General features: G+C 42.1%; 2 protein-coding genes across 4 annotated transcripts in view; one reads left to right on the top strand and one right to left on the bottom strand.

The window, feature by feature from the left end:
* Nucleotides 1-13,599, top strand: part of LOC143157214 (uncharacterized) — a 55,687-nt gene extending 42,088 nt beyond the window's left edge. Inside the window, exons 2-4 of one of the 2 annotated variants that reach the window (XM_076331953.1) lie at nt 191-276; nt 5,525-5,655; nt 11,325-13,599. In XM_076331953.1, coding sequence (XP_076188068.1) covers nt 191-276; nt 5,525-5,599 — 161 coding nt within the window. In that variant the 3' untranslated portion in view covers nt 5,600-5,655; nt 11,325-13,599. The remainder of the gene's footprint in view (nt 1-190; nt 277-5,524; nt 5,656-11,324) is intronic. The other variant, XR_012994745.1, reaches the window with a different exon arrangement.
* XRCC2 (X-ray repair cross complementing 2) lies at nt 2,518-14,748 on the bottom strand. 2 transcript variants are annotated; one of them, XM_076331951.1, is made up of 3 exons: nt 14,684-14,748; nt 9,957-10,038; nt 2,518-3,983 (listed from the first exon to the last, which is right to left on the bottom strand). In XM_076331951.1, the coding sequence occupies exons 1-3, from the start codon at nt 14,720-14,722 to the stop codon at nt 3,268-3,270; spliced, it is 837 nt and encodes a 278-aa protein (XP_076188066.1). In that variant the 5' UTR covers nt 14,723-14,748; the 3' UTR covers nt 2,518-3,267. The 2 variants fall into 2 exon arrangements, with proteins under 2 accessions (XP_076188066.1, XP_076188067.1); XM_076331952.1 differs by lacking the exon at nt 14,684-14,748 and adding an exon at nt 12,355-12,434.
* Between the last annotated feature and the right edge of the window lie 685 nt (nt 14,749-15,433).

Genomic DNA, 15,433 nt, shown 5'->3' with positions numbered 1-15,433 from the left:
AAATTGTAAGGAATGTAAAAAGTTCCTATGCCTACAAAAGCCTTAATAATAAAACACTGAGCTGGAAGAACGATGACACTGGCATGAAAGGATTTTAATTTCTAAGAAATACCTGGATAAATTAAGAGTTTAGGAATACGTGCATTCTATCCTCGTACTTAACGATATGCGGTGGCACTTATCTTTGCAGGGCCCATTTCCAGCGGCATGGACCCACTAACCCAAAATGCGCTTCCTGCCTGGGAGACTGAGCTGCAGCAGCACGGGTCACTCCAGGTTAGACGGTGGGCTGGAGACTGGGCGGTAACTTCGGTCTAGGTGAAAGAGGAGACTTTGGATTTAATATTATACACCAAATAGAATGCCACGTTTAATATACTGTTCCTGGCTCATGAGGAGAAACTGCATTCTCCACTAACTACAATTTCTACGTAATTTTAATGGAGAAAATTCTCCATTTAAAAAAATGGTAAAAACCATTTTTAATACCCACAGTTAATTAAGGTACAAACAAAATTGCTGCTTCCCAGGTTCTTTATCACCGCATCTTTCTTAAGACTTGTATCCTAAAGGTTCATTTTTCCAAATGGCATAATTTTGGCAGAGGATAAGGTCAATGCACTCCCAGATTGCACGCTGCCTATCCCTCCTGCAAACTTACAGGGATATGCAGATGCTCAGCATCTCTGAAAGCTAGGCTTGCTATACATCTAAAATGAATGTGCGGAGCATGAATATTACAATTACCAGAGAATTAAGAAAATCTGTCTGCATTCAAAGTAAAAATAAAACTGGGAAATTTCAAAATTTCCTGAGGTGCTCTTTTTGATCAATTAGAAATTTGGCTTCATTTCAATTTAGGCATTTATTTTACAGTACAATGCAAAATATAAACTACACTGTGAATAATATAAAAGCTTTTTTTCCCAGACGGGAACGCCAGAACATTTCCATTGTTTTTTCTCAAACATTTTTTGGCAAGTATGATTTTATGAAGCAGTTAATCTTCAGTGGAGCTGTATTCTCTGATAGAAAAGGGGATTGCTTTTTTTGTAGTAGAAATTATGTAGTCCTATAATTTTCACATTTAAAAGTTCTGTAGCTCTACTTGAATCTTCCCAGTTTTTTACAAAAAAATGCAAGTCCGTCCTTTATCATAATTCCCAGTGGAAGTGTCTACTCATGTTAAACCATCTAACTTGGGTCCAGTCTAGGCTGAACGGTTAAGTTGTATGTTTTTCATGTATTTGGGTACTTATGCAAGTTCTGAAATAAAATAAATATTGGTGTTGATGGAGGAGAAAGCACAAATGAAATGAGTGTCTATAAAATCATCACCTCTGCGGAGATGTTGAAAAGGCAAAGTTCACTCATGTCTCAGTAAAAGAACTGATGGCAAGAAGAAGTGATCAGATGGCAGGTTTAAAATGGGGGGGGGGGGGCAAGGAAGTTTTCCCACAGAAAGAATAATTAAACTGAACTCATTGTGAAAAGACACGGTGGGACCCAAGAGGGTAGGTAAGTTAAAAATGGATTGGATGAATTCACGGAGGATAGGTCTGCCCAATGGCCATCAAACACTGGTCCGACCGCAGGCTCTGGTCAGGAGCTCCCCAGGGCACATGCTGTGGGAGGCTGTGCCAGCGAAAACTGATTATTCTCACACTCCTCCCAAAACCTTTGGTACTGGCTGCCGTTAGAGGTAGGACACTCACTGTCTTTCCAAAAATCCAGCCAAATCACAGAGATGCCAAATTTTAGAAACAACAGTAGAGATACACACTCCTAGCTCTACATACAGAAGTCTGGGAACGCACGCCGAACTATACACAGCGGGGAATCCAGATATACGTTCAGCTTGAAAAAGGTGGCTTCAGAAGTCAGGAAATTAAAAGGTAAGTGTCTCACAATAGAGTTTTTTAGGCATCTTCCTCAAAAAGATACTGTGCTAGATACATCTTCTTAATATGCATTTTTGTTAATAATCTGTTCAATCTAAACTATAAAATGTGCTCTGCAACATGACTGAACGAATATTGCTGTGAGAAATATTTTCACCTTGTTTGAGTAATTTAAATTTGTAAGCTAATGTAAGTTTTTGTATTAAATAATGTACTGTGTGCAATTTTCTTTCTTGTAAAGCACTTTGAAGCTTTCAAAGGGCACTCTAGGTTAATAAATAATATGGTATTCTTTGCCAGAACTGTAGGGCATTTCCCATAAGTTCTGAATCTTCTTTGCCAGAATTGCAACATGTTGCATGCCAAATCCTGCAAATGTTCTACATGTGGCAAATACATATTGGTAAAGACCAGAGGCATGGCATTCCTGGATTTCTTAGAGAGAGTGGGGGGAGGGATAGAAGTGGGAGGGAATAATGAGGAAGGGCAGAGAAAAAAAGTTCTGTCTGTGCATACATCTTAAAAAAAAAAAACCAACAAAAAACCAACCCCCCCCCCCCCCCCCAAACAACCCATAACCCACATTTCATTATTTTCAAAGGCTAAACTGTTCGCTGCACGCAGCGCAAACTCACAGGTACGCAGAGCTGGGTCTTTAGCTTTCCTTCAGTTATGGAAATCAGGCCTCCATTTCTGCGATAGCTGTAGATTCTGCAAACCCCGATGTTTGTAAGGGTCAAAACACCTGCAATGCTTGCTTCCCCAAGCACATGCTAACATACACAGACAGGCTGCGAGCTCGGAGAAGCATGGTCGGGACTGCCACTATTTAACAGGCTGTGAAAATGAAGCCTCTTCTTCAGGCAAAGTCCTGAATGCATTTCATGTGCTCTAGGCTACTGGGAATAAACCAAGACCAGTATTTATAGAGAGTGAACACTTGCCTTTTTGCAGTCTCCCCCACGGACAACTAGACTCCTGTTTCTGCAGCTTGGAAGAGGAGGAGTGGAAAGCAGTAAGACCCAGAAATGAAGTCAGTGCATTTGGCTGCATATCGCATAGGTTAGATTACTGCAGGATACTAGGAGTTTAAAATGACTTTGGTTATCATTTTCTTGATTTAATCTCTTTATGCATTAAGCACAAACAAGGAATTTCAACGTTCCTTGCTAGTGATGGACTGAACATCTACAGTAATACAAAAATTTCACCATTTCCTGCCCTTCACTAAATTTTAAGAAAACGGTGACAAAAATTCTTAATCATCCAGCAACAGCCAACTAGTTTAAAAGGTACCAAGCACTCCTTAGACCTAATCAGGCCTTAAGCACCAGGATTTGCTACACGTTTAAAAAACAAACTGAAGTTAAAACTGAACTCCACATTCTGCAACACTAAATGAACGTTTAACTACATGGTTTCTTTTGAGGTGGCAAGAAATGACTGTAAAACCTTTGCTGTTGCCAGAATTACATTGCTTAGAGAAAAATATCCTGTGGGTTACCATTTGTTGCCATGATTTACAAAGATAAGGTCTGTAGTCTGCATCAGTTTCATGCTGAAGTTTTAAAGGAAAAAAGCTTTCTGCAGAGTTTGTAGATTTCTGCATAAGTGTCTGTGTTGTTGCAAAAAGGGCTAAGTGATGCTCTCTCACAAGCTTTTCAAGAAAGTTGGCACATTTCTTCAGATTCATCTCCTGCAAGTTAAGACTCTCCCCTCCATTGCTTCTGTCTATCCAATAAAAAGCTGATATGCTATCTAAAATCAAAAGGCAGAGAGAGGGGTGAGTGCAAAACATGTTTTCTAAGGAGTAGAGAGTGAGGAGTAACTGAGTGCTACTATTGCAGTTCACAAGAAAAAGCCTTCCCAGGCACTGCTTTATCATCTCTTCCGTCCTTTGCGCCAATCTGTGCTCAAGAATGGTAACTAGACGAAGCATGTCAAAATGGTAGTCTGTATCAATGAACATGACTTCTACTTCCAGTCCTCCTCCTGATTTTGGAATGATGCAGCGGGCTATTAGGTGATAAAGCATTTCTGTTTTTCCTGTTCCTTCTGGACCGTGGAATTCAATGACATCTCCTGTTCAAAAACAAAGCAGCAAGCTGTCAGAGAATTTATGGCTCAGTTTTCAGTGTTTACTGAACCAACATTCACTATTCCACTAACTGGAAAATGCATTTTTTTAAAGTTCGGTATTCATAAAATTGTTTAAATCCTCATTAGCATCTACCAAGAGAAATTTCAATTTTCAAGAAAGGCTTCTAAAGTGAAGAAAATCAACTGGGAACAAAGGTTGAAAAAACGCCCTCCCAATAGCATCTAGGACACTGGTATCAATAAAAGGTTGGCAACTGGATTTCATCTATTGTTACAGGTAGGTGAAGGCTGAAAAGGAAGCTGTGACACAAAAGTGGCTAAGAAACCATCTATTTACACTATGTGCACAAAATTAAGAAATAAATAAAAAAGTAGGGGACAAGCAAAACAAAACAAAGTTGACATGCTGGAGGTCCAAATCATGTTGGCACATCTATTTTTATAGCACAGAGTGTCCTTCAGCATTTCATGTCTGCTGTATGCTTGTTCTGCATCTGCGCATGTCACAAGATACCAACAGGGATCTGTCACCGGTAAAGAGAACACCCGTGTATTTATTTAGCACTTATTCTTCTGGAGTGATCATAATATGAAACTGCTTCTTTTGACAAGGGGGACACTCGGATTCCTTGAACTCCAGGCAACAGCTCTACCGTCTGAGGCAAAGGGTCTCTGTTCATAAACGGACTCGGCCTAACTGCCTGATCCACGTGGGTCAATAAAATACATATCACATAAATTCAAAATGTTAATTAAAAAAAGCATTATGCTTTTCTAGGAAAACAGTTCTTTTGTTGGATGTGAATGCAAGATACTCTGAAGTCTTTTCCAAAGTCTCCTTATGTATTATATCAGAGGAAGACGCTAAAAAAAGTTAATTTATTAGTTGCTCTTTATAAATTTCTAATTTAGGAAACCGGATCATTTATTTATGACATTTTGGATTTTAGGCAGAAGGGTAAAGACATGCAGTAAGGAGAATCACACAACTGTAATTGCAGGAAGGTGAGCGATTTCTACGGCCTTGGCAAGTGCAAATGGCACAACAGCTTTTCAGAGGGGGGATGCAAGAGTAGAGAATTGATTGCAACTTTACTTAAACATGTTGGTGCCTGCCTGAGTTAACAGGCTTTTTCAAGTCACTACTCAACTTCCAGAGGATGCCCTTGTTCATAAGTGCGTATAATGTCAAGATGCAGCATGGGATGAGGGGCGGAGGGTAGTGGGGAAGAAACTAAGCTCTTACTTTACCCATTGCAAGCATTGAAAGCAATTTACACCTGATGCGACAATTCTATCCATTTCAGTGACACTCAGACTGCCCACCTCTCCATAATGAAATTCCCCGCTGCTCCACAACTGCAATTCCGTTTTTATGAATTTCTGATACTTTGAAATTTATTAAAAAGCTTGATTGCCTCCCAAACCCTTACTTATCTGTTCTGAATGGCTCTCCCCGCTTTTGAGATGAAAGACACCTACATTTCCTATGACGTAAATCTTCATTTTCTCTTCCTGTTCAGAGGTGGCAACATCCAGCTCTGCTGCTTCCAGCCAGCAGCTCCTCTGCTGTCACACAGACTGTGCCAGTGACATAACCACTCCCCGTTAGGATAAGATACCAGCTTGGAAGAACCCCTCCTAAATGTGCTGGGTAGGTCATTCCCTCATATTTCAAGTCTATTGAAATATTTACGAACAATTGCGTAAGGCACCTCTTGTTAAGGAACAAAGTGTATTTTCTGCCTGCCACCGGCATAAGACTTCTGCCACCCTGACTGGCAGTTCTGAATCCAGGCCAATAGCCGAACTGCGCCAATATGCAATACAGATTGCTTCACCTACCTTTACGGCAAAATATGACCTGTTTAAGAAAAAACAGCAACTCTGTATGGTCACTCAGAAGCAACACTGGGCAAATCTGAGTTACTGTTTGGTAATGATTCAAAAAAATTGAAATAAATGCTTGACTTTATCCATTTGAAGACATTTTATCAGGATGTCTGTGTGTTACCTCCTATAAAACTTTACATAAGGGGGCTGTAATCATAGAATAATCATAGAATAGTTTGGGTTGGAAGGGACCTCTAAAGGTCATCTAGATCAGGTTGCTGATGTCCCTGCCCACGGCAGGGGAGTTGGACTAGGTGCACAGAATAACATTGGATGAGCTTTTATTAGCAGAACTAACAAATTTATTTAAGTAAAAATTCTAAGTTGAATGAAAAATCATTCTTAGGAGGTTTTTTGTGGTAGTGGTTTATAAATTTCAACGGCAAGACAGCTAAGCACCCTTCAAAGCTTGTCCGGTATTGCTGAACAAGATACACATCCGGGTTGTAGTTTGACCAAAACACTTAAGTTACTCTGAAGAGAGTAACAGTTTGGACTGTAAGAGAACCTCAAGAGAGCTGGGGATTTCTGTGCCTTCATGATTATCAGAGAGGCTGCCCACAGGAAGAACGGGTGCAAAACAGAAGCCATTTATAGCAACATCTACAAACGTAGGGTTTCATTAAATTAGCAACCAGGCTGTTACAGTAAGATAAGAGGGGAAATTCATCCTTCTGGATCAGAGTGGACAAACCATGACACAGCAGAGGAGGAAGTGTGGCCAGCAATGTTTTCAAGAAGCCTTTGACACCCTCACAACAGGTCATGGAAGAAACTTGGTGATCTTCCGATATTCCAAGTGATATTCCAAGTACTAGCATCATCCATTAACATCAAAATACTTTGAAAAGAGGATTAGGAAAGAGATACTGTTATGGGATGGAAACAGTCTGAGAAGCAGAGTAGAACAGACACTTTGACATGGAAGAAAGTTAGTGGGAAATTTTCCTATTAGAATTAGTGTTGCCCAATGTTAAAAACAGCAGTACATGAATGTTCCATTAGCTTGGCAAAACATGTAGAAGACAAACTAATTGGGTTAAAAAAGACTTAAGATTGTGAAGATTTAACAGATCAAGATGGATGAGCAGAATGATTTCATAGGAAATTCAGCACTGGTAAATTCAAGAAGTACATTTTAAGGAGTAACCAACACATTGCTTGGCTGACAATAGCTTGAACTGGCCCACTACGGTCAGACTGAAGAGCACAATAGTCCACTGCTACGCAATGGCATACGGGATAAACTAAATGATGTTGCATAAACTTAAAGGTTTATGTAGCACTAATACATTTTTAACTGAAACGTTGTGCTCAGTCCTGGTCATCAATTCAGTGTTATCTTTTGAATGAGAAGAGCCTTAAGTTTTGTCTGTAATCGTTACAGTAGCAAATGTTGGTTAAACTATTTTTCTGATGCTTCAGTTACTATTAGAATACTCAGCAATAGCTCTGCAGGTTTCACATCATCAGATACCTTGAAGTTACTGGACTAGTAATTTAGAATACTGTGCAGAAGCTGTCACTAATATTTGTACCATTTATAAGTGAAGTAGAAAGGCCTAATATTTATTCCAAGTTAATGCTGGGTGTCATACTATTGCTGAACATCAGAGCTTTATACTGACACATACACCTTCATACCAGTGGCATAGGAGAAATATGACTGGCAATAGTGGAAGATTATTTAAAGCTCGTGTCACTTTTGCTCCATTCCAGTCCTTAAATGGTATGTAATATGTGTTCTTAAATATGCAAGTCCATCATAATTAGAAGCAGTGACTAGAATATCACAGCAGTACCTACATTAGCTGTTCCTATTTTCTAGTACTCTGACGTACATGTTATGAACACTTAACTATGATGTAACCTTTGGATAGTTTAATGAAACTTCATATATATGTTTGTTTCAAATACCATCCGGAAAAAGAGTAATTTAGGTCTTTGCATTGCTTTAATCATAGCATTTTAGATTAAGAGCTGCTCAGTACGGACTTCACGGGCAATGTATTACTGTATTCCACAGTGACCTACTAAAAGTCAAGTTCATGACAAATGGAGAGGTAGGTCTTCAACAGGGATTTAAGACTGAATAATGAGAACACACATCAAAATAGCACATGGACTCACATAAATACTGTGGTATTAAAAGACAAAGCAAAAATGTAATAAAAGGTGAAGTCCACTTATGTATGTAAAGCTAAAGAGCTGTGCTAATACGTTATGCAACCTCACTAGCGTCAGCCAAACAGCATGACCAATACAGATAATAATTGATGCCATTTGTTAAAAGCAGAAGGAAAAGAGAAGTGCTTCAGAAGCTCAATGACCATGTTGGCACAGAGAAACCAGTGACGAATTTAGAAGGTTTCCAGCCATCTCAGAACCGAGGTTCTGGAACAGTCTTTGGACAGACACGAACAACCTAACATAGCTTTGAGATCAAAGCTGGTAATTTGATGAATGGAATTATGTAACGCTGTGGACTGTGACGGCAAGGGCAATTACTGACCCCCAGGAAGGCTTCTTGTAGTCTGTTCTACCAGAACATGGCCAGTTTAGTCTCAAACATTTGTTTCTTGTGTATAAAGTTCATTAAAAAAAAATAGACTGAAAGATCAGCATTTTCTACCACTGCATTTTTCAAAACAAAAATACCTCATCTTTTGAAAAAATTGTTAAGGCTTCAGGTGCCTTGTGAAGCATATACCAATTTCACGACCAGTTCTTAATTTTTCTTGCAGGTAACAAAGCAGTTCAGAATTGAGAGTATTTAAATAATCTTCTCTGCTCCATTTGCACTGGCTTACCAGTATTTCTCTGCCCTTTATCTTTGTCATATCATATTTGAAACTTTCAGGGGCAGGAATCATATATCGCTAAACCCCTAATGTATTCTCAAGTCCTGCAAAATAATACACGAATAGTCTCACAGTGACCGCATTTGTAGCCTAAGCATCATCTCTCATCCAATTATCTTGATTATTTTTATTGCTTTTTCTGCTATTTCTTCTGAACCTTCTATAATTTGTGGGAATTCAAATTGCAGACAAGTATGTCGATAACCACTGCAGCCACGTACTTTTCATATGAAATCCATTCATTCATACATACACTCGATAACTGCAGTACCTCACAGCATGATCCTTACAGTTTGCCATTCATACTCCTTTTTTACCATATATTTCTAGTTTTGTGTAATCAGAGTTGTCTCTTCCATTGGGATATCCATGAAATTTCACACAATCTGGAAAACCAGTCTGACTTCCTGAATAATCAAGGAATTACTAAGTGTGCTAATTTCTGTTTAGCTCAGGAATTTCTTTCATTAAAACATCTGATCTTGATCTTAAAACTTCTTGCTAGAAGAATCTACCTTAAACTTGTTGTACCGGCGTCACCAGGACATAGCCCAATTTCTCCAATTTGAGATTCTCATTTATTCACTGAAGGTCTACATAAGCCGTTTTGATCCTAACATCATCCACGAACTCATTCAGCTGATTAGCACCTATGTTCATAATGGAATTGTTTCCAAAGTTCCATCTAAGTATAATCAGGATTTTTCAGGCCAAGATCAAATGGCTCGATGGCTTGGCTTTATTGAAAAATACTGTTTGCTCACGCCCCTTTTCCTAACTGATCCAGACCACTCCATAGCACTAAAGTCTTTGCTATTTATTGAGCCTCGAGTTCTTTGCAAATTTCTGCAGTTATGACTGTGGTGGTTTTGTAGACCACTGATTAAAAAAAGGCTAAATGACAGAATCTAGAACAAATTTCTGTCAAACTACTAGAAACAGAACAACGTGCTTGGTATTCACTCACCTACACCTGTGTTTTGATACCCATAAAATAGGTATTTTAAAGTCCATTTAATAATGTTCGGAATGGTGACTTTGCATTATTTCATTTTATCTCATTTGCATAAAACTACATCGACAATTAAAATCCTGGATCCAGGGCAAAAAGATCTCCTTGTATGCTTCTCTCTGTCATATTGCTCTGAGAATACTTTTACATCAACATTTTTCCATGAATGGGATAAAGGTACATTTTTACCATGAACAGGAGATCCTTCCTCAGCAAACAGATAAGGTTCAAGATTCTTCAGAGAACTTCTGCCCTCAAGTCGTGCAAGTAGCTTTTAAAGAAAAGACAGAAGAGACATGCTGTTAACTCAAAATAAGGGACCTTGGGAATCAAATTTAAAGGATTCTGAGAGCTGGGAGTTTTCCATGACAGCCCTATCAAAAGATTAGTTTGATTTTTAAAATGTTTTCATAAATACATATGGAAACCTACAGTCTGGACTACAGCAACAGAAGGTTCCATCCTTACAAACAATTAGCAAACAGATTCAATGGCAATAAGGAGTGGATATACATTAGGGGAAATAAAGCTTTAAAAAAAAAAAGAAAAAGAAAAAGCTGCACAGGTAGACTAGTAAGAGGGATCGCCTCTGGTATACAGCACTGCTGCCAGTTGACAGAACAAAGGGAAAGAAGGTCATTTGTAATAACCATCACCTCCACAACAAACTACTGTTGAGAGGTGAAACATTACCCATCATTAGTCTCCTGAGTCAGTCTCTCTGTGCATTTATAAGTAAAACCATGTACATTTCATCTGAAAAGTTATACAGGACTCTGCTGGACTACAATCCTATTATATCATAGTTACTTGTTCAAACATAGGATGGATTAAGAATGATCAAAAGTAATTAGCCACCAGTGGCTCTGCAAGAACCTTTCAGGCTCGAATTTGTAAAGTAAGTTCCTCCAAAGCCCCTTGTAAAGCAAGTCCATTGTAAAACAAATTAGTCCAAAGTTCACAGACAATTTCTTAAATTGACAGGTATTTGCATAGCAAGTAGACAGGTATTCACGTAACTTGTGTTATTTGTACTTCTGGCATACATTTGTAAACCAGGAATGAACGTTTCACCCAGTGCTAGAGCTGCTATTCCCTACCTGCATTAGCACACACGGGAAAGGACACCATCAGGATGCTCAGAGCGTTGCCCGAGCACGTACCCTGGTGTCAAATATTTCATTCTCCAAGACACCCAGCTGTCATTTAAAGATTTAAACAAAACAAATCCCATTCAGTTTTATCCCGTCCTCCTTAAAGCCAGTCACCAAATGAGCAGTGAGCACACACCTTTAAACACACACTGCCTTATCTTTCTTTCCTCCCTGCCACATCAATGAGCAACATTTGCTCTGAATTGTCTTAAAAGTTGTTTAAGCAGTGTTGTGTGTGTGTTTGCCTTTAATAGTAGAATAAAACTCCATTAAACAGCCCTGAATTTACTTCAAGTGGTCACAATGGGAATCTAAGTGTGACATTTTCATTGACATTTTAACAATCCCTTCCATTAACAAAATGTCAGCGTGTTTGCCTTTGTTTGCCTGTTCACGTGTTCAGGAGAGTTTTCCGACACGTCCACTGAAGGGGCACAAGAACACTTGAATCGACCTATGGATCCTCCCGTTACATTTCACACGTTTGTACAGCACAGAAAACTCTCACTCAGTGAACTCTTGAATATTTGGGGAACCAGTAGGGTTCTGTGACCTGGACAAAGCAAAAATCCAGATGGACATATGTACACAAGAATACAGGAACGTATCTTGGGGCACATAAACCAGGAGCTTGCAAATACCAAAAGGACCATCGCAGACCCTACACGTGTGGCCCGCCCGTGCGAGTGGCTGCCTGCGCCTGGCCCCGACCCCCAGTGAGTAGAGGCTGCACCCGCCGCGGAGAAGGGCCGGGAATCTCTCACCCCCTCGTCTGGCAGTGGAAGTCGAGAGAAACAGGAAAACCACCACGGGCTGCTGCTTTCTGATGCTCTTCATTTCTTAGCAAAGGAAGCATGGCTCCAGCACTCAGCGATCACAGGAGCTTGATTATGGGCTCTGCTGGGGCCGGGAGTCACAGCTCTTGCTGGTCTAAACACATTTCTGCAGCCTCCAGTTCCCAAATTTATTTCTACATTAACGAATACATCCTCTGCAGTTTATTTCTTGTGGAAACAATGAGCCCCCGTCTCTTCTTAGACTATCACCTCTTTAAGCTTACCGCTAGAGCTTTGGAGATACACGGTAGATTGACTGCTATCGTTAAAATTTGAATCTGTGGTTGTTTAAATGACAAGTTTATATATTCATTTTAAGTAACTACAGGTGCTTACTCTGAGCACTGCTCATGTAGGTAATTTATGATAATTCACCGATGCTAGCGCACCTGTGTTTTTATCAAACTTGTATTTACTTCCGAGTTCTGAAGCAGAATCTCCAAAGGCACTTGCCTCATTAGTGTCACGCTGGGAGCAACGGGGTTCCTGGCAGAAACAGCTAACGATCTTCCTTCAAATCTAACAAAGGTTTGTCCACGCTACAGCAGAAGTGACAGAAGCAAAGCTGAGATGAGACACTAGACAGGCATCCCTCACCTCTGCCGACATTGAAGATGGGGACAACACAGGTTTTTTCCAAATCAGCAAAAGCCACCTTGGCTCTGCTCCAGGGGAGGCACTTCCATTTTGCCTTCTCACATTTTCTTCTGTAAAACGAGGAGGGAGGGGAAATCTACAGCATTTAAAGGGTGATCTGGATGGTGGACGTCAAGCTTTGTCACGGACAGCTTACAGAACACAGCAGCACAGCACCGCTGAAGAGAGCCTTTGAGTGGGAAGAGCTTGGAAAAAAACCCACCAAAACAATTTCAAATCACGTATTAGAGACTTCAGATTCTATAACTTAACCGTAGATGCTCGTTTCTTCTTTCATAATGCTCTTTTTATCTTCTTTTACACAAAACCCCCACCTTTTAGCAACCTGCTAGTGGTAGGTCTTCGCTCTTAGGTGTTCTTCAAAAGTGTAATTATACTAGCAAGAAACTGCACATATGTGCAGTTACGTGTAGAAAACAAGCTGTACAGCAAGAGCTAGGCAACAGTTGGTTAAATTTCATTAATGACAAGGCTGATGGGACTCAAATATTTCAACTATGTCTTTTATAATTTATCAATTTCATCTTTTTAATAAAGAAATATGCATATGGACAGTCCCACTGACTAATACATTATATGTTTATATTAGATTGGTTTCAACAAAGCTATGCATAAATGTAAGCATACATGTAGGTCTTGTCAGGAATGAGATATTACTTCATTAGAATGTTAAAGAAATTCAAATTAAATACTCCAGCTCTGTTAGAGGCCATGAGCTAACCTACAGGCTATTTACAAATACAAACCTATCTGGAGTATGAGACAAAATTTAATTTTCAACCACTATAACCACTCTGACTGAGCTTTTGTAAACTTCGGGCACAAAGACATACGCAAGCAAATTATCATTTATTTTATTGTGATATACCAAAGGTGTTTTGCGAGAAGTTCTAATTTGTTGTATTAATTATATTCAATAATAAGAGTACAAGACTGCAGTTTCAGTATAACCCTCACTAGAATCTGATCTTAGGCATGAGGCTATTTGAGGAAGTATTGTTTTAAATTAAGTATTTTCTGTTTCTAGGGCTTTTACCATTTTTTTCTGGACGATGTACTCATACGTTAACCTTTCTTAACCCGTTGGTTATCAATTCCTCCCTCGTTCAGGTTTGGTTGTCCTGCCGTGTGCACTCCCTGTTGGCACCGCTCATGTGGGCAAATAAACGCATGTACCCACTTGGACACAGCGCACAACTCATGTCCTTAATTTGGTGTATTTGCTGATAGTGGACAGCTATTACTATTTTTTTTTTTTAAGTGTCAAAAGGGCTCAAGAAATCAAGTCCCACTGAAAAAACACGGAGCTTTAACAAGAAATAAATATTATCACACGTTTCTATGCTTTTATGTGCACTACTCAGCATATTCTGATACAGTAACACACCACTCTCCAAGTAATTAACTTGCTGATTGCAAGAAGTCACTAACAAATATACCATCCAGCAGCGGAAAAAAAAAAACAACCAACAAAACCCCCAAACTCAAAACCCTTTTCTCCGAAGAACAGGAAAGCAATTCCACCTTCCATACCGTTTATTTAAACCAAACCTTCCTCACAGCTCTTCTTTCTTACCGCATCCACTCCAACGTTCGGGAGGGAGAGCGCGAAGAAAACATTTATAAAGGAATTACTGAAACACCTGAATAACCTCCCCCCGTGCGGCAAGGAAGCGCCACGGCGGCGTTCAACCCCAGTCCCAGAGCGGCAGCCGTGGACACAAAGGCGGGACAGAGACCCACCCTACCCTTATCCCGGCTGAAGCCGGCTGCCTCAGCCAGAAGCCAGCCACCCGCTGAAAATCCTCCAGCCAAACCGAAGCGTTTGACGGCCGACTGAACACCCCGGGAGCGCTTCCCGCCACCCCCCTCAGCGTGAGGCGCACCCCCGGGAGTGCCTTCCCGCACCGGCCCCGGGCTGGGCACCGCCGGGCTGACGGGAGGGGACACAGGGGAGGCGGCTGCGGCGGCAGACGGGAGGGGGAAGGGCGGCGGAGGCGGGAGGGTGCGGCTCTGCGGCGCGGCTCCCCCCGCTCCTTCCCTCACACGCCACCCCCTCGGGAGGCTCCGCGGTGGCCGGGCGCTCCCCGCCGCCCCCCCCATCGGGGCGGGCGGAGGGGAGCGCCCGGCGCTTCCCCTTCTGCGGGCTTCGGCCTCGCCTCGCCTCACCCTCCCCGACCGCCCGGGCACGGCCGCCGCGGGAAGGCGGCGCCCGACGCCCCCAGGCTGAGGAGAACCCGGGGGGGGGGGAGGGGGGGCAGCGCCTCACCTGAGTGCCCGACTCCGCCCTCCGGAACGCGTCACCCATGGCGCGGCTGGGGGAGGGGGCCGCAGCTCCCGCTCCAGGCCGGCAACGGTTACTGCGCAAGCGCGCTGCCGCGGGCTCCCCCCCCCCCCCGGCACCTGCGCCGCCGCGCCCAGTCGGCCGGCCGGCGGCTCTGCGCATGCGTGGTTCAGCCCCCGGGTGGGGTGGAATCCACGCGCTCCTGGTCCTAGGTTCGAGTCCCGCCTCGGGCTCATGGTGTGCCCGCCAGCCCAGCGCCGCTTGGGATTCCCGAGGGACCGGTCACTGCAGGGAGGCGGGTGTTTACTTATTGTTTTTTAAAGGACCTGTTTGTGGGTTTTTTTCCATGCTCCTGATGAAACGGGGGTAGGTGGCTGGGTTGGTGTGACTCAAGGAATGCTCATCTGTGACACTGGGGTAGATGTGACTCAAGGGAAGCTCATCAGCGCGGCCACGATTAAACTCTTGACGCCTGCAAAATTGCTCTTTGCAAAAGCCAGCTATCAATTATGGCTTAGATTAAAAGGGGTCTGGAATATTTTAAATAACGTGCCTTGAACGAACTGGGCTCGTGTGGTGCGTAATGCTCCAGGGCAGGAGCCGACCGCCCAGCGAGTCCCTCGCATGGGCGGCTGTGCGCCCATGGCCGGCAGCAGGACCTGCTCCTCCTGAGGACCACGGCCCATCCGCTGCGGTTGGGCAACCTGAGGCAGCGAGAGAGACGAGCACGGGAAA

This window comes from Aptenodytes patagonicus, chromosome 2 (genome assembly GCF_965638725.1).
Source record: "Aptenodytes patagonicus chromosome 2, bAptPat1.pri.cur, whole genome shotgun sequence".
Taxonomy (NCBI): Eukaryota; Metazoa; Chordata; class Aves; order Sphenisciformes; family Spheniscidae; genus Aptenodytes; species Aptenodytes patagonicus.
This window is presented reverse-complemented; position numbering and strand designations above follow the sequence as displayed.

What these genes read in the sequence shown, in the direction of transcription:
- XRCC2 (XM_076331951.1), bottom strand. Translation starts at nt 14,722, where the DNA reads ATGGGTGACGCGTTCCGGAGGGCGGAGTCGGGCACTCAG. An exon ending in GGGCGGAGTCGGGCACTCAG is followed by an intron (nt 10,039 to 14,683) that starts GTGAGGCGCTGC and finishes TTTCTTTAAAAG; the next exon opens with CTACTTGCACGACTTGAGGG. An exon ending in GGAAGGATCTCCTGTTCATG is followed by an intron (nt 3,984 to 9,956) that starts GTAAAAATGTAC and finishes GTTTTTGAACAG; the next exon opens with GAGATGTCATTGAATTCCAC.